We start from the raw sequence: 19,645 nt of genomic DNA on the forward strand, positions 1-19,645 counted from the left end.
AGAATCTGAAGTCAAACGCCTACTGTTTGCTGATGATCTGGTGCTTCTGGTCCCCAAACTGGGTGAGGGTCACAGCAGCACCTAGATTCTGTATGATTCTGTCAGACCTGGGCCCTGACAGTAAATTTCGTAAGACAAAAATAATGGTGTTCAAAAAGTAGTTGCAGGGACCACAAATACAAATTCATCTAGACACCGCCCTAGAGCAAAAAACTATACACACTTGCCTAAATAGTACCACAGGTAACTTCCAAAGCTGTGAACGATCTGAGAGACAAGGCAAGAAGGGCCTCTGCCTACATCAAAAGGAACATGTAATTCACATCCCAATTAAGATCTACAAATAATAATTTAACCAGTTATAGAACCCATTGCCCTCATGAGGTTCAGTCCGCCTACACCAACCAAGAATTCACAAATGAGACAAACACTAAATTGAGACTCCGCATGCAGAATTATGGTTACTACCTGGTGTGGATAGGGTTTCCAGAGCCCAGAAATTCTTTGTTCTGGTTATGTTCTTGGTTGTAATTTGGCTATGTTGGTTGTGTTGTGGTTGTGTTGTGGGTTGTGTTATGGTTGTGCTCTGTATGTCTCTGGTTGTACTTGGTTATGTTCTGCTGTGTTTGGTTATGTTCGGGTTGTGTTGTGGTTATATCTCTGGTTGTGTTGTGGTTATGTTCTGGTTGTATGTGACGATATTCCTGCTGTGTTCTGCTATGTTCTGTTGTGCTGTGTTATGTTCTGGTTGTGTTGTGTTATGTTCTGTTGTGTTCTGCATGTTCTGGTTGTGCTGTGGTTATGTTTTGGCTGTGTTGGTTGTGTTTGGTTGTGTTCTGGTTGTGTTTGGTTATACTCTATTGTGTTCTGTTATGCCCTGCTGTGTTGTGGTTATGTTCTGCTGTGTTTGGTTGTGTTTGGTTGTGCTGTGAAGTTATGTTCTCAAGGTGTTTAGTTGTGCTCCTGGTTGTGTTGTAGTTGTTCTGCTGTGTTGTGTTATATTCTACAAAGGTGGTTATATTCTGTTGTGTTGTGGTTGTTCTGTTATGTTCTGCTGTGTTGTGGTTATATTCTGGTTGTGTTCTGCTGTGCTGTGGTTGTTCTGGGTTGTGTTTGGTTGTGTTTGGTTATATTCAAAGTGTATATGTTTGTTTGTGTTCTGGTTGGTGTTCTGGTTGTGTTCTGGTTATATTCTGCTGTGTTGGGGTTATGTTCTGGTTGTGTTGTGGTTATGTTCTGTTGTGTTGTGGTTATGTTCTGCTATGTTGTGGTTATGTTCTGTTATGTTTGGTTGTTTGGTGTGGTTATGTTCTGTTGTGTTCTGTATGTTCTGCTAGTTTGGTTATATTTGGTTAAAAGTTGTGTGTTTGGTGTGTTGTATATGTTCTGGGGTTGTGGCTCTGCTGTGTTCTGCTGTGTTGTGGTTATGTTCTGCTGTGTTCGGTTGTGGGTTTGGTTGTGTTTGGTTATGTTCTGCTGTGTTTCTGCTATGTTCTGCTGTGCTAGCTATGTTCTACACTGGTGGCTATGTTCTGCTGGTTTGGTTATGTTCTGTTATGTTCTGCTGTGTTCTGCTATGTTCTGCTGTGTTCTGCTTATGTTCCCTGCTGTGCGTGTGTTTGGTTGTGCTGTGGTTATATTCCTCTGTTGTGTTGTGGTTATATTCTGGTTGTGTTCTGCTATGTCTGCGTGTTTGCTATGTTCTGTTGTGCTGTGGTTATGTTCTGCTGTGCTGTGGTTTTGTTTGGTTGTGTTCTGCTGTGTTTGGTTGTGTTTGGTTATGTTCACAGCCTGGTTATATTCTGTTGTATAGGTTATATTTGGTTGCTATATTCTGGTTGTGCTGTGGTTACTACCTCTGGTGGTAGCTCAGAGCCCAGTAGTTCCTTGTTTGGTCAGAAACAGCATTCAGAGCTGAGAGTCAAACTCTGATCTATACAGCAGCTCACACAGTAGTGGACAAAGGGGTCACCTCCTGACTTAGGTGGGGAGAGGGGGAGAGGTCACACACACACAGAGACACACACACACACACACAATATAGAGCGCCAACACAGACCTACACACACACAGCACACACTCCACCTGGGTGGAAGGTAGGTGAGACGATCTCATAGAGCTGTCTGTTGCGAGAATACCCTGTGACCCAGAGCCTTGGTCTTAAAGTCAAAGAGGTTGAAGAACAGGAACACCAGATGGGGGATGCTCGCCAGATCAACTGCTGGGGCCGATTCTGACCGCACGGGTGAGACAATCTGCCAGATGCGTGAGATCTGACAGCATTAGTTATGTTTTTTTTTGGGGGTTTATCACTGGTTATTTGGACGTATTAGACTGGGCGAAGGCAGTGTTTAAACTGCTTGCCCCTAGTGCTTGGGTCTGCAGCTCACACGGGACCGCAGAGGCGCTGGCTTAGAGAGTTTTTGTGGATGAGAGCCTTCTTGGGAACATGAGAAGCCTCAGGTGGAGCGTTTCTTGAGAGGGAACAGGTGGAGATTGCCGAGTGCTTCTTTTGTAGGTGGGATTACGAGTTTCTTGAGAGGGTACGCTTATAGGTGGAGACGCTTCTTTTGAGAGGTGATTGTTGAAATAATAGGTGGAGATTGGCTTAGAGTTTTGTAGGTGAGAGTTTTTTTGAGAGGGTGAGCGGCTGAGAGTTTCGCAGGGTGGATGGCCTTGAGAGGGTGGAGACCTCGCCCAACACGTGCCCCCATCCCTCTCAAAAAGAAACTCTCAGCCAGTCTCCACCCTCTCAAAAAGGGAAACTCTCAGCCAGTCTCCACCCTCTCAAAATGAAACTCTCAGCCAGTCTCCACCCTCTCAAAAGGAAACTCTCAGCCAGTCTCCACCCTCTCAAAAAGAAACTCTCAGCCAGTCTCCACCCTCTCAAAGGAAACTCTCAGCCAGTCTCCACCCCTCTCAAAAGGAAACTCTCAGCCAGTCTCCACCCTCTCAAAATGAAACTCTCAGCCAGTCTCCACCCTCTCAAAAGGAAACTCTCAGCCAGTCTCCACCCTCTCAAAAGCAAACTCTCAGCCAGTCTCCACCCTCTCAAAAGGAAACTCTCAGCCAGTCTCCACCCTCTCAAAAGGAAACTCTCAGCCAGTCTCCACCCTCTCAAAGGAAACTCTCAGCCAGTCTCCACCCCTCTCAAAAGGAAACTCTCAGCCAGTCTCCACCCTCTCAAAAAGGAAACTCAGCCAGTCTCCACCCTCTCAAAGGAAACTCTCAGCCAGTCTCCACCCTCTCAAAGGAAACTCTCAATGCCAAACCCCCCTTCCTTTCTGATCCATGTGGGCACACGGGCCAAGCACTGGGGACGACGCAGTTTAAACACTGCCTTCGCCCAATCCTAATACGTCCAAATAACCAGTGATGAAACCCCCCAAAAAAAAAAAAACATAACTAATGCTGCTCAGATCTCACGCATCCTGGCAGATTGTCTCACCGTACGGTCAGAATCGGCCCACAGCAGTTGATCTAGCCCCGAGCATCCCCCTAACATCTGGGTGTTTCCTGTTCTTCCAGACCTCTGACTTCTAAGACCAAGGCTCTGGGTCACAGAGATGTTCTCCCCAACAACAGACAGCTCTATGAGATCGTCCTCACCTACAGCTTCCACCAGGTGAGTGTGTGTGTGTGTGTGTAGGTCTGTGTTACAGCGCTCTATATTGTGTGTGTGTGTGTGTGTGTGTGTCTGTGTGTGTGTGTGACCTCTCCCCCCTCTCCCCCCAGCCTAAGTCAGGAGAGGTGACCCCCAGCTGTCCACTACTGTGTGAGCTGCTGTATGAATCAGAGTTTGACTCTCAGCTCTGGATGCTGTTTGACCAGAACAAGAGACTACTGGGCTCTGGAGACGCCTACCCACACCAGGTAGTAACCACAACACAACCAGAATATAACCACAACACAACCAGAATATAACCACAACACAACCAGAATATAACCAGAACACAACCAGAACATAACCAGAACACAACCAGAACACAACCAGAACACAACCAGAACATAACCACAGCACAACCAGAACATAACCACAGCACAACCAGAACATAACCAGAACACAACCAGAACATAACCAGAACACAACCAGAATATAACCACAACACAACCAGAATATAACCACAGCACAACCAGAACATAACCACAGCACAACCAGAACATAACCAGAACACAACCAGAACATAACCAGAACACAACCAGAACATAACCAGAACATAACCAGAACACAACCAGAACATAACCACAGCACAACCAGAACATAACCACAACACAACCAGAACATAACCAGAACACAACCAGAACATAACCAGAACACAACCAGAACACAACCAGAACACAACCAGAACATAACCACAACACAACCAGAACATAACCAGAACACAACCAGAACATAACCACAACACAACCAGAACATAACCACAACACAACCAGAATATAACCAGAACACAACCAGAACATAACCAGAACACAAACAGAACATAACCACAACCAGAACACAACCAGAACATAACCAGAACATAACCACAACATAACCAGAACATAACCACAACACAACCAGAACATAACCACAACACAACCAGAACATAACCACAACACAACCAGAATATAACCAGAACACAACCAGAACATAACCAGAACACAAACAGAACATAACCACAACCAGAATATAACCAGAACACAACCAGAACACAACCAGAACACAACCACAGCACAACCAGAACACAACCAGAATATAACCACAACACAACCAGAACATAACCAGAACATAACCACAACACAACCAGAATATAACCACAACACAACCAGAATATAACCACAACACAACCAGAACATAACCACAACACAACCAGAACACAACTAGAACACAACCAGAACATAACCACAGCACAACCAGAACACAACCAGAACACAACCAGAACATAACCACAACACAACCAGAACATAACCAGAACACAACCAGAATATAACCAGAACACAACCAGAACACAACCAGAACACAACCAGAACACAACCAGAACATAACCACAACACAACCAGAACATAACCAGAACACAACCAGAACATAACCACAACACAACCAGAACATAACCACAGCACAACCAGAACATAACCAGAACACAACCAGAATATAATCACAACACAACCAGAACATAACCACAACACAACCAGAATATAACCACAACACAACCAGAACATAACCAGAACACAACCAGAACATAACCAGAACACAACCAGAACATAACCAGAACACAACCACAACACAACCACAACACAACCACAACACAACCAGAACATAACCAGAACACAACCAGAACATAACCAGAACAAGAGACTACTGGGCTCTGGAGACCCCTATCCACACCAGGTAGTAACCACATAATTCTGCATGCGGAGTCTCAATTTGGTGTTTGTCTCATTTTGTGAATTCTTGGTTGGTGAGCGGACCCCAGACCTCACAACCATAAAGGGCAATGGGTTCTATAACTGATTCAAGTATTATTTAGCCAGATCTTAATTGGGATGTCGAATTTTATGTTCCTTTTGATGTCGTAGAAGGCCCTTCTTGCCTTGTCTCAGATCGTTCACAGCTTTGTGGGAAGTTACCTGTGGTACTGATATTTAGGCAGAGGGTGTATAGTTTTGTGTGCTCTGGAGCAACGGTGTCTAGATGGAATTTTGTATTTGTGGTCCTGGCAACTGGACCTTTTTTGGAACACCATTATTTTTGTCTTACTGAAATTTACTGTCAGGGCCCAGGTCTGACAGAATCTGTCTGCAGAAGATCTAGGTGCTGCTGTAGGCCCTCCTTGGTTGGGGACAGAAGCACTAGATCATCAGCAAACAGTAGGCGTTTGACTTCAGATTCTAGTAGGGTGAGGCCGGGTGCTGCAGACTGTTCAGTGCCCTTGTGACAGGTTAAAGGACATATTCATAGCCTGTTATACACTAAAAAAGTATTAGTAAGTTCATGGTATGTAAGGATCTTAAAATATCTAAGGTTAAAAAGATTATGCATCCAGTACTAGTTCATAGAGATTGATAAAATGCATAAATGTGTTTAAAATCCGGTCAAGAGTCAAAGGGTTAATATTGTAAGAGGAATGTGTAAATGTTATATTGACTGCTTTAGTTTGTGGTGCCTAATTTAAGGGTAAAGTGTTCATCTGTGATCTACTAAATGCTCTTAATCTATGAGCCTGAGATCGATTGCTCTGGTCTCCACCCAACTTCCTGGGGAATCATGGTCTTTTTCTCATTACACTAAATTTGTCAGTGAGAAACATAACTGCGTCACGTTCGTGATTATTTCTCCCTTTTTCAGGTACGTTATTGATATGTAAACGAGTTAATTTGAATGTAATAACTTGCTAACCTGTGAAGAGAGTTTCGGTATGTGTTAGTAACATCTTGAGGAAGTTAGAGTTAAGTTGAAGAGAGTTATTAGGTGCGTGTGTGACTGTAATCTGCTTGGTTGCAGCGATAACTCATGTACTGAGAGTAGCTCGCCATTTTATGCTAATTGTGAATGAATATGTGCGTTGTTAATATAATATTTGGGGGTTATTTGTATAATGTGTTTCGAATACTTTGTTGACATGGTTGATAAATGTAGTTATGGGTTACTGAACTAAAGCTACTTTGTGTTTGACAGTTATATTGAAACATTTGTATATGTTTTAGTGAATTACAGTTTTGCTGTTGTGACTTGAATAAGCTTTGTACCCTACAAATCTCTGGTTCCTGTAGATCTGTTGTTCTGTAAAATGTGGTATTTTTGTAAAATCATTACACTAAATTTGTCGTGAGAAAAACATAACTGCGTCACGTTCGTGATTATTTCTCCCCTTTTTCAGGGGTTGTACATTTTGGAGGCTCCACTGAGATTGCTGCTCAGATGTCCGGCTTCCACATCCTGAGTCGCTGAATTCGAGCCAGCTAAATCCCTACATAACAACCCAGGCAGGCTGCAGTGAGGAAAGTGTTGCTGTTCGAGGGGAGCTGGAAGTTGGGGGTTAAGTACGTGTCAACTGAGGCCGTTTGAGAGACCATCAGAGGCAGTAAGGGACCATCTAATTCAGAGTCAACTCCTGCACAGTAAAGGTTCCCCCTGTCCTGTCAACATGACAACCGCCTTGGAAGAACTACAGGAAGAGGTAGTAGGAGAATTGCAAACCCCTGACTAAAGACAAGTTACTAGGCGTATGTGATTTCCTTGACATATCAGGCGAACAGAGAAGAGTTGTTCAAGACAAATCCCGCATATCATTGATGACTCACATTATGATGTTCCTTGAAAGAGAGGAAGTTGCAGGAGTTAGAAGATGGCGGCATGTCGGAATTATTGTTAGGCTTAAAGACAGAAGACAGAGATGATCAGTGGCATAGATAGCAAGACAGGGCAAACTGACCATGATATTGAAACAACTTTTCCATAGCCTCTGAAACTGACCAACGAAGAACCGATCATCCCAGTGCTGGTAATGAAAGGCTGTCACCTATCTCATCCCATCATAGGTTTCAATGTTATTGAGCACATCCTGACAAAGGACCGAAAAGACTAAAGCGGTACAGTACAGTGAAAAAGCTTTCCCAAGCCTCCAAAAGAAATAAGGTGAGGGCTTTTATACAGGCTGTTAGCGCAGAACAGACAGATGAATACGCAGTGAAGACCAAGAAAGAGAAGGTTGCTGTACCAAAACACAGTAGCATTCAGATTGAGTGCCGGGTAGCTTCCCAGCCTTTTTCAAAGATGACATGACAATGCTTTTCCAGCCAGACCTGAACCCGCAGTGGCCAGATGAACTTGAGTTCTTTGACACTAGTCAGAGTTAAGAAAGGTGTTTTTCAGTTGTCATGCTTGATGTCTCTAACCCCACTGACCACGACATTGCCCTGCTAGGGCGCACCATAATCGGTACAGTACAAACCATTATGACTGTGTTACCTGCCCAAGTCTTTGAAAAAGCTGTCACCCCAGCCACAGTGAATCACACTAGTGTTCAAACTCCATGTACTGCTACTGAACAGTGGGTCCACCAGTAGGTTTAAGTCACCCTAACCGAAGAACAGAGAGAGGTTGTTAGGAAAATGCTTAGAGAAGAGTGTCACTCCTTCTCCAGATCAGACAATGACATTGGCTGCATTGAGCGATTGAAAATGACTATTTCTCTAAAGGACTCTGAACCAGTCAAGCGCACATACATGTCAGTGCCCAGGCCACTGTATCAGGAGATGAAGGGTTACCTTCTGACCTCATAGCCCAGGGTTGGGTTAGGAAGTCAAACTCTTCATATTCTTCACCTGTCGAGTGCGTTAGGAAGAAGGACCGGGACCCTCGGTTGTGTATAGATTACAGAGACCTGAACAGAAAGACACATCCCGACCCGCCAGCCCATCCCTCGGGTCCAGGACATCATGGACAGTTTAGGTGGTAATTCCTGGTTCTCCCTTTTAGATCAGGGAAAGCATATCACCAAGGGGTTCATCTCTGAAGAAAGCAGATCACTGACAGCATTTGTGACCCCATGGGGACTCTACGAGTGGATACGTATGCCATTCGGCCTCATGAACGCTCCTGCAGCTTTTCAGCGTTGTATGGAGGAATGTTTGGAAGGGCTCCGGGACAACATCTGCATTCCTTATCTGGACGACACGCTAGTTTTCAGTAAAACTTTACGACAGCCATGTGAATGATGTGCAAAAGGTTTTGCAGCGTCTCAGAGTAATGGCATCAAACTCAAGCCAAGTAAGTGTGTCTCTTTAAACCCCAGGTCCGTTATTTGGGCGAGAATAGTGTCTGCAGACGGCGCAAAGTTGACCCAGCGATTTTGAAGCAGTAAGAGCATTGAAAGAGATCAGACCACAGACTGTGGGCCAGCTCAGAAAAAAATGCTTGGTTTTACTCACTTACTACAGACAGTACATCAAAGACTTTTCTAGGAGGGCCAGCTGTCTGTATGGCCTCCTGAAAGCAGATTCAGAGAAATTACCTGACCACCCACGGAAAGCAAAAACAAAGAAAGTAAGTCATGGTGCCCTCAAACAAGCCAATCCTGTGGACTGACCAGCATCAACAGGCACTTGAACAGCTGATTGAGTGTCAGCTTCACCCACCAGTCTTAGGGTTTCCCTGACTTCACTCAGCCATTTGTTGTACACACTGATGCGTCACACCAAGGCTTGGGGGCAGTTCTTTATCAAGAGCAAGATGGGAAGCTTAGGGTCATTGCTTATGGCTCTCGAACCTTAACAGCAGCTGAGAAGAACTATCACTACCACTCTGGCAAGCTAGAATTTCTTAGCTCTAAAATGGGCAATCACTGATAAGTTCCATGATTATTTGTACTATGCTCGACCTTCACTGTATACAGTGATAACAACCCGCTCAGCTCATTCTGTCTACTGCAAAACTGAACGCAACCACTTCCAGGTGGGTTGCGAATTAGCTCGATTTCACTTACAATAAAGTACAGGCCAGGCAGAGACGGTGATGGATGCTTTGGTCGGATGCCACTGGATGTAGAGTCACTGATGAGAGAATGTTCAGAGGAGCTCCACCAGACACCATTGCCGCCACTATCCACAAGCAGTAGAGGTCAGAAAGAAAGCTTTTTGTGCCTTGGTCAATTTCAGCTGCATCTATGTCAGTATCAGCTGAAGGTGAGGCAACTACAGCAACAATCAGCTCGATCCCAAAAAGAGGATAAGAGATGGCCAAGAGTCTGATCCGGTCATCCGTCCTGTGCTCGTTTCAAGCTGTCTGGTTCCAAACCGCCAGTTAAAGAGCAAAAGGAATTCAGTCCAAAGACAAAATGCCTATTCAGAGAATGGGACAAATTGACAATCGACAGTGATGGTATTCTGTACAGAATCACTACAGCCACATAAGCAGTTAGTTCTACCAGAGCAGTACAAAGGTAAAGTGATGGAAGAGTTGCACAATAACATGGGACACCAAGGTACTGACCGCACTGTATCACTAGTACGTGACCGCTTCTTCTGGCCTTATATGCAATCTGACATTGAGCACTATGTGACTAAAACTTGTAGCTGTGTCAAGCAGAAAAAAGCCAGGCCATGAAACAAGAGCTCCTCCGACAAACATTGCAACAACACAGCCATTTGAACTGGTATGTATAGATTTCTCTCCATCTCGACAGATGCAAAGGGGGATATGAGTACATCCTCGTGATTGTTGATCATTTTAGCACGTTACACTCAAGCCTACGCCACCACATCAAAGTCAGGAAAAACTGCAATCTCATCTTCAATGACTTTGCCCTGAAGTTTGGGTTCCCCCTCCGCATCCACCATGACCAAGGGGAGAAATCGAAAATCAGTTGTTCCATCAGTTAAAGAAACTCAGTGGCATGGCGGGGTCCAGAACAACACCCTACCACCCGATGGGAACGGTCAAGTGGAACGAATGAACAGAACATTGTTGCAAATGCTAAAGACACTAACTGAGACACAAAAGTCAAACTGGAAGGAGTCTCTAAACAAACTGGTTTATGCCTATAACTGCACCCGTTGAAGTGACTGGCTTTCACCATTTTATCTTCTGTTTGGGAGATCACCCAGGCTTCCAGTTGATATGTTCTTTGGATTGTGCACAGAGGCAGGTTCCAGTAACCAGCGAGACTACGTGGAGAACTGGAAACGAGGAATGGAAGAAATATACGCCATTGCAAATAGAAAATGCTCAGAAAGCTGCTGAAAGAAGTAAGAAGTACTATGACACTAAAGTTAGGAGTTCAGTGCTACAGCCCTGGCGAGCGAGTTCTGATTAAAAAACCTGACACCAAGAGGGAGGACCAGGCAAACTCCGTAACTATTGGGAAGATCAAATTCACACAGTGTGAGGACAAATGGGTTCAGACCTGCCCCGGTTGAGTTGAGACCAGAAAAGGGTAGGGGACGCTCGGGTCCTGCACAGAAACCTGCTCATGTCCTGTGACCACTTACCTTTTGAGACACAACCAGAAATGACTAAAGATGACAAAAGTAAGAAAAGAGACATCAGCCTGGATCACAGCCTCTAGATTCTGATGAAGACAGCGGGGATGAATATGACCTTCATCATGAGCCGCTACAGGTCCCCACATTTCCTACAGTACCTGAGAGGTTGCTGAACCAGCGAGAGAGTCGGAAAACAGGCCCCCACCAGTGAAACAAACAGTTGCGGTGCCAGTTCCTGATATGCTACCAGCACAGCCAGCTTGTTGAAAATCAGCTAGGAGGAAAAACAACAGTTAAAGAACTGCCTGCTGAGGAGATGATATTCCTGCTGAAAATGTGCCTGATGATCGTCCACTAGGTGCCTTTCCTTCTGCCTAACTGCTGCTGCTGAACTGAGGAACCAGCACCAGCTGCCACAAAGAGAGACACCCTCCAAAGCACGTATCACCTATGATCAGCTTGGTATCCCTTCCTGCTACAGTATACAGCCACGGCCACAGTTGTTCCCTGTCTACCCCTGCACCAGGACTGGTTCCATGGCTGCCATCACTACTGTGATATTACCTTCAGCCACCCTACATGTATGGACTTCAGCAAACTTGAGGCCACAGAGAGTTGACATGTTTGACCATGGACTACTGACTGATTTGCATAGACTTTCACAAGACAATTAGCAGACTATGCGATCATTAAAACTGATGGACTGTTGACAATAGTAAATGAAAGAAAGACTGCTTATGGACTGTTTATACAGCTGGTCAACAGATATGGACTGTGAATATAACTTCTTGGTTCTATTTGAACTGTGAACTTTGACCTCTGCTCAAGGACTAGCTTCAGAAGAGGATTTTCTCGTCCAGTGCTTATAGACTGTTTAAGAAGATAATGTTGGTAATGTTGGGACAGCATTTATTTTGTCGGGGAGAGTGTGACAGGTTAAAGGACATATTCATAGCCTGTTATACACTAAAAAGTATTAGTAAGTTCATGGTATGTAAGGATCTTAAAATATCTAGGTTAAAAAAGATTATGCATCCAGTACTGTTCACAGAGATTGATAAAATGCATAAATGTGTTTAAAATCCGTCAAGAGTCAAAGGTTAATATTGTAAGAGAATGTATAAATGTTATATTGACTACTTTAGTTTGTGGTGCCTAATTTAAGGGTAAAAGTGTTCATCTGTGATCTACTAAATGCTCTTAATCTATGAGCCTGAGATCGATTGCTCTGGTCTCCACCCAACTTCCTGGGGGAATCGCGGTCTTTTTCTCATTACACTAAATTTGTCAGTGAGGGAAACATAACTGCGTCACGTTCGTGATTATTTCTCCCCTTTTTTCAGGTATCGTTATTGATATGAAACGAGTTAATTTGAATGTAATAACTTGCTAACCTGTGAAGAGAGTTTAAGGTATGTGTTAGAAACATCTTGAGGAAGTTAGAGTTAAGTTGAAGAGAGTTATTAGGTGCGTGTGTGACTGTAATCTGCTTGGTTGCAGCGATAGCTTCGTACTGAGAGGAGCTGCCATTTTATGCTAATTGTGAATGATAGTGCGTTATTAATATAATATTTGGGGTTATTTGTATAATGTGTTTGAATACTTTGTTGACATGGTTGATAAATGTAGTTATGGGTTACTGAGCTAAAGCTACTTTTGTGTTTGACAGTTATATTGAAACATTTGTATATGTTTTGTGAATTTACAGTTTAGTGCTGTTGTGACTTGAATAAGCTTTGTACCCTACAAATCTCTGGTTCCTGTAGATCTGTTGTTCTGTAAAATGTGGTATTTTTTGTAAAATCATTACATAAATTTGTCAGTGAGGAAACATAACTCAGTCACGTTCGGATTATTTCTCCCTTTCAGGGGTGTAACACCTCGCCCAATTCATTTATATAAATATTGAAAAGGGTGGGGCTCAAGCTGCATCCCTGTCTCACCCCACGGCCCTGAGGAAAGAAATCTGTGTGTTTATTGCCAATTTTAACTGAACACTAATTGTTTGTATACGTGGATTTTATAATGTCGTATGTTTATTCTCTCTCTTTCCATCAGTACTCTCTCAAACTAGAGAAAGGCGACTACACGGTGCGTCTGCAGGTGCGTCATGAGCAGGCCTGTGAGCTGGAGCGTCTGAAAGACCTTCCGTTTGTGGTGTCCCACCGTCTGTCCACTGCTCTGACCCTGGATGTGTACGAGTCTCACCGCGCTGCCCTCGTGGCTAAGAAGAAGACCAACTCCCTGACCCTCACCCCTGGAGCTACCCAGCCTTTTTATGTTACAGCCCTGCCTGACGACAAGTGAGTACCCGTGACCCTTAACCCCTGGAGCTACTCAGCCCTTCTATGTCACCTCTACTGCCCGGTGACAAGTGAGTACCCCTGACCCTCACCCCTGGAGCTACTCAGCCCTTCTATGTCACCTCCACTACCCGGTGACAAGTGAGTATCCCTGGGCTAGAGGCTCTAACCATAAGCCTGAACCTGACCTCTCTGGGAAGTACCCATCCATCACCCTGGAGACCCAACACAGTGCTGGGTGTGACACTCAGTGTTTAGAGAAATGTAATGGTCAGTAGTTTGATGTGGGTTTCTCTCCTTCTCTTCTCCTTAAGCTAGACTAAAAACAGAAACGATGTCCTAATAGTGATTCTGTCTGACCCCCTTCCTTCTCCATCCTAATAGTGATTCTGTCTGACCCCCCCTCTCCATCCTAATAGTGATTCTGTCTGACCCCCTTCCTTCTCCATCCTAATAGTGATTCTGTCTGACCCCCTTCCTTCTCCATTCTAATAGTGATTATGTCTGACCCCCTTCCTTCTCCATCCTAATAGTGATTCTGTCTGACCCCCTTCCTTCTCCATCCTAATAGTGATTCTGTCTGACCCCCCTTCCTTCTCCATCCTAATAGTGATTCTGTCTGACCCCCTTCCTTCTCCATCCTAATAGTGATTCTGTCTGACCCCCTTCTCCATCCTAATAGTGATTCTGTCTGACCCCCTTCCTTCTCCATCCTAATAGTGATTCTGTCTGACCCCCTTCCTTCTCCATCCTAATAGTGATTCTGTCTGACCCCCTTCCTTCTCCATCCTAATAGTGATTCTGTCTGACCCCCTTCCTTCTCCATCCTAATAGTGATTCTGTCTGACCCCCTTCCTTCTCCATCCTAATAGTGATTCTGTCTGACCCCCTTCCTTCTCCATCCTAATAGTGATTCTGTCTGACCCCCTTCCTTCTCCATCCTAATAGTGATTCTGTCTGACCCCCTTCTCCATCCTAATAGTGATTCTGTCTGACCCCCTTCTCCATCCTAATAGTGATTCTGTCTGACCCCCTTCTCCATCCTAATAGTGATTCTGTCTGACCCCCTTCTCCATCTCTTCCTCTCTTACTACCTCTCTCCAGGGTTCCTAAAGGAACGTGTCCAGGATGCTATCTGACCGGCTCCCTGGTCGTACCTAAGGGAGAGTACGGCAAGAAAGCAGTGAGTGGCTCTTTCTCCTGTCATCAAACAGCTCTCTAACGCTCTCATTGGCTCACCCCTTTTATAGCCCCGCTCCTCGTCCTTCTCAACCAATCACAAGCTTTTGCTAGCGTCACCAGTTTTAGTTGCACGTTGCTTTGATGCTCTTTTCACTGTGTGGTGGGAGGGGCTTTCTACTTCCTGCCTACGACTCGGTGGTCTGTGATTGGTAGATGTTGCTGTCTGTCACTCTGGTGTTTTGTGTTCAGGAGTTCTGTTGGTTGTGTTTAGTTCTGATCTGTACTGAATTTCCTGCTTCCTCTTGCTGCTCTGTGAACATGGCTGTGCCTTCGTGGGCCATGTTTATTTATTGGTGTTGTAGGAATGGCAGCAGGACAGTAATGAGGGGATAACATGCAGGGTTACTGACTGACTGGGCTTCATCCTGGTCAGTAATGAGGGGATAACATGCAGGGTTACTGACTGACTGACTGGGCTTCATCCTGGTCAGTAATGAGGGGATAACATGCAGGGTTACTGACTGACTGGGCTTCATCCTGGTCAGTAATGAGGGGATAACATGCAGGGTTACTGACTGACTGACTGGGCTTCATCCTGGTCAGTAATGAGGGGATAACATGCAGGGTTACTGACTGACTGACTGGGCTTCATCCTGGTCAGTAATGAGGGGATAACATGCAGGGTTACTGACTGACTGGGCTTCATCCTGGTCAGTAATGAGGGGATAACATGCAGGGTTACTGACTGACTGACTGGGCTTCATCCTGGTCGGTAATGAGGGGATAACATGCAGGGTTACTGACTGACTGACTGGGCTTCATCCTGGTCGGTAATGAGGGGATAACATGCAGGGTTACTGACTGACTGACTGGGCTTCATCCTGGTCAGTAATGAGGGGATAACATGCAGGGTTACACTGACTGACTGGGCTTCATCCTGGTCAGTAATGAGGGGATAACATGCAGGGTTACTGACTGACTGGGCTTCATCCTGGTCAGTAATGAGGGGATAACATGCAGGGTTACTGACTGACTGACTGGGCTTCATCCTGGTCAGTAATGAGGGGATAACATGCAGGGTTCGACTGACTGACTGGGCTTCATCCTGGTCAGTAATGAGGGGATAACATGCAGGGTTACTGACTGACTGACTGGGCTTCATCCTGGTCAGTAATGAGGGGATAACATGCAGGGTTACTGACTGACTGACTGGGCTTCATCCTGGTCAGTAATGAGGGGATAACATGCAGGGTTACTGACTGACTGACTGGGCTTCATCCTGGTCAGTAATGAGGGGGAAACATGCAGGGTTACTGACTGACTGGGCTTCATCCTGGTCAGTAATGAGGGGATAACATGCAGGGTTACTGACTGACTGACTGGGCTTCATCCTGGTCAGTAATGAGGGGATAACATGCAGGGTTACTGACTGACTGACTGGGCTTCATCCTGGTCAGTAATGAGGGGATAACATGCAGGGTTACTGACTGACTGGGCTTCATCCTGGTCAGTAATGAGGGGATAACATGCAGGGTTACTGACTGACTGACTGGGCTTCATCCTGGTCAGTAATGAGGGGATAACATGCAGGGTTACTGACTGACTGACTGGGCTTCATCCTGGTCAGTAATGAGGAGATAACATGCAGGGTTACTGACTGACTGACTGGGCTTCATCCTGGTCAGTAATGAGGGGATAACATGCAGGGTTACTGACTGACTGACTGGGCTTCATCCTGGTCAGTAATGAGGGGATAACATGCAGGGTTACTGACTGACTGACTGGGCTTCATCCTGGTCAGTAATGAGGGGATAACATGCAGGGTTACTGACTGACTGGGCTTCATCCTGGTCAGTAATGAGGGGATAACATGCAGGGTTACTGACTGACTGACTGGGCTTCATCCTGGTCAGTAATGAGGGGATAACATGCAGGGTTACTGACTGACTGACTGGGCTTCATCCTGGTCAGTAATGAGGAGATAACATGCAGGGTTACTGACTGACTGACTGGGCTTCATCCTGGTCAGTAATGAGGGGATAACATGCAGGGTTACTGACTGACTGACTGGGCTTCATCCTGGTCAGTAATGAGGGGATAACATGCAGGGTTACTGACTGACTGACTGGGCTTCATCCTGGTCAGTAATGAGGGGATAACATGCAGGGTTACTGACTGACTGGGCTTCATCCTGGTCAGTAATGAGGGGATAACATGCAGGGTTACTGACTGACTGACTGGGCTTCATCCTGGTCAGTAATGAGGGGATAACATGCAGGGTTACTGACTGACTGACTGGGCTTCATCCTGGTCAGTAATGAGGGGATAACATGCAGGGTTACTGACTGACTGACTGGGCTTCATCCTGGTCAGTAATGAGGGGATAACATGCAGGGTTACTGACTGACTGACTGGGCTTCATCCTGGTCAGTAATGAGGGGATAACATGCAGGGTTACTGACTGACTGACTGGGCTTCATCCTGGTCAGTAATGAGGGAGATAACATGCAGGGTTACTGACTGACTGACTGGGCTTCATCCTGGTCAGTAATGAGGGGATAACATGCAGGGTTACACTGACTGACTGGGCTTCATCCTGGTCAGGAATGAGGGGATAGCATGCAGGGTGACTGACTGACTGGGCTTCATCCTGGTCAGTAATGAGGGGATAACATGCAGGGTTACTGACTGACTGGGCTTCATCCTGGTCAGTAATGAGGGGATAACATGCAGGGTTACTGACTGACTGACTGGGCTTCATCCTGGTCAGTAATGAGGGATAACATGCAGGGTTACTGACTGACTGACTGGGCTTCATCCTGGTCAGTAATGAGGGGATAACATGCAGGGTTACTGACTGACTGGGCTTCATCCTGGTCAGTAATGAGGGGATAACATGCAGGGTTACTGACTGACTGACTGGGCTTCATCCTGGTCAGTAATGAGGGGATAACATGCAGGGTTACTGACTGACTGACTGGGCTTCATCCTGGTCAGTAATGAGGGGATAACATGCAGGGTTACTGACTGACTGACTGGGCTTCATCCTGGTCAGTAATGAGGGGATAACATGCAAGGTTACTGACTGACTGACTGGGCTTCATCCTGGTCAGTAATGAGGGGATAACATGCAGGGTTACCGACTGACTGGGCTTCATCCTGGTCAGTAATGAGGGGATAACATGCAAGGTTACTGACTGACTGACTGGGCTTCATCCTGGTCAGTAATGAGGGGATAACATGCAGGGTTACTGACTGACTGGGCTTCATCCTGGTCAGTAATGAGGGGATAACATGCAGGGTTACTGACTGACTGGGCTTCATCCTGGTCAGTAATGAGGGGATAACATGCAGGGATTACTGACTGACTGACTGGGCTTCATCCTGGTCAGTAATGAGGGGATAACATGCAGGGTTACTGACTGACTGACTGGGCTTCATCCTGGTCAGTAATGAGGGGATAACATGCAGGGTTACTGACTGACTGACTGGGCTTCATCCTGGTCAGTAATGAGGGGATAACATGCAGGGTTACTGACTGACTGACTGGGCTTCATCCTGGTCAGTAATGAGGGGATAACATGCAGGGTTACTGACTGACTGACTGGGCTTCATCCTGGTCAGTAATGAGGGGATAACATGCAGGGTTACTGACTGACTGACTGGGCTTCATCCTGGTCAGTAATGAGGGGATAACATGCAGGGTTACTGACTGACTGGGCTTCATCCTGGTCAGTAATGAGGGGATAACATGCAGGGTTACTGACTGACTGACTGGGCTTCATCCTGGTCAGTAATGAGGGGATAACATGCAGGGTTACTGACTGACTGACTGGGCTTCATCCTGGTCAGTAATGAGGAGATAACATGCAGGGTTACTGACTGACTGACTGGGCTTCATCCTGGTCAGTAATGAGGGGATAACATGCAGGGTTACTGACTGACTGGGCTTCATCCTGGTCAGTAATGAGGGGATAACATGCAGGGTTACTGACTGACTGACTGGGCTTCATCCTGGTCAGTAATGAGGGGATAACATGCAGGGGTTACTGACTGACTGGGCTTCATCCTGGTCAGTAATGAGGGGATAACATGCAGGGTTACTGACTGACTGACTGGGCTTCATCCTGGTCAGTAATGAGGGGATAACATGCAGGGTTATACTGACTGACTGGGCTTCATCCTGGTCAGTAATGAGGGGATAACATGCAGGGTTACTGACTGACTGACTGGGCTTCATCCTGGTCAGTAATGAGGGGATAACATGCAGGGTTACTGACTGACTGACTGGGCTTCATCCTGGTCAGTAATGAGGGGATAACATGCAGGGTTACTGACTGACTGGGCTTCATCCTGGTCAGTAATGAGGGGATAACATGCAGGGTTACTGACTGACTGGGCTTCATCCTGGTCAGTAATGAGGGGATAACATGCAGGGTTACGACTGACTGACTGGGCTTCATCCTGGTCAGTAATGAGGGGATAACATGCAGGGTTACTGACTGACTGGGCTTCATCCTGGTCAGTAATGAGGGGATAACATGCAGGGTTACTGACTGACTGACTGGGCTTCATCCTGGTCAGTAATGAGGGGATAACATGCAGGGTTACTGACTGACTGGGCTTCATCCTGGTCAGTAATGAGGGGATAACATGCAGGGTTACTGACTGACTGACTGGGCTTCATCCTGGTCAGTAATGAGGGGATAACATACAGGGTTACTGACTGACTGACTGGGCTTCATCCTGGTCAGTAATGAGGGGATAACATGCAGGGTTACTGACTGACTGACTGGGCTTCATCCTGGTCAGTAATGAGGGGATAACATGCAGGGTTACTGACTGACTGGGCTTCATCCTGGTCAGTAATGAGGGGATAACATGCAGGGTTACTGACTGACTGGGCTTCATCCTGGTCAGTAATGAGGGGATAACATGCAGGGTTACTGACTGACTGGGCTTCATCCTGGTCAGTAATGAGGGGATAACATGCAGGGTTACTGACTGACTGACTGGGCTTCATCCTGGTCAGTAATGAGGAGATAACATGCAGGGTTACTGACTGACTGACTGGGCTTCATCCTGGTCAGTAATGAGGGGATAACATGCAGGGTTACTGACTGACTGGGCTTCATCCTGGTCAGTAATGAGGGGATAACATGCAGGGTTACTGACTGACTGACTGGGCTTCATCCTGG

The 19,645-nt window shown here is 45.9% G+C and overlaps 1 protein-coding gene across 1 annotated transcript in view; it reads left to right on the forward strand.

The window, feature by feature from the left end:
- The first annotated feature begins 3,514 nt into the window (after positions 1-3,514).
- LOC121565099 (tripeptidyl-peptidase 2-like) overlaps positions 3,515-19,645 on the forward strand; it is a 45,272-nt gene continuing 29,141 nt past the window's right edge. Inside the window, exons 1-4 of the mRNA XM_045219526.1 lie at positions 3,515-3,625; positions 3,736-3,873; positions 13,021-13,265; positions 14,370-14,448. Coding sequence (XP_045075461.1) covers positions 3,817-3,873; positions 13,021-13,265; positions 14,370-14,448 — 381 coding nt within the window. The 5' untranslated portion in view covers positions 3,515-3,625; positions 3,736-3,816. The remainder of the gene's footprint in view (positions 3,626-3,735; positions 3,874-13,020; positions 13,266-14,369; positions 14,449-19,645) is intronic.

Source organism: Coregonus clupeaformis, unplaced genomic scaffold (assembly GCF_020615455.1).
Source record: "Coregonus clupeaformis isolate EN_2021a unplaced genomic scaffold, ASM2061545v1 scaf2425, whole genome shotgun sequence".
NCBI classification, from domain to species: domain Eukaryota; kingdom Metazoa; phylum Chordata; class Actinopteri; order Salmoniformes; family Salmonidae; genus Coregonus; species Coregonus clupeaformis.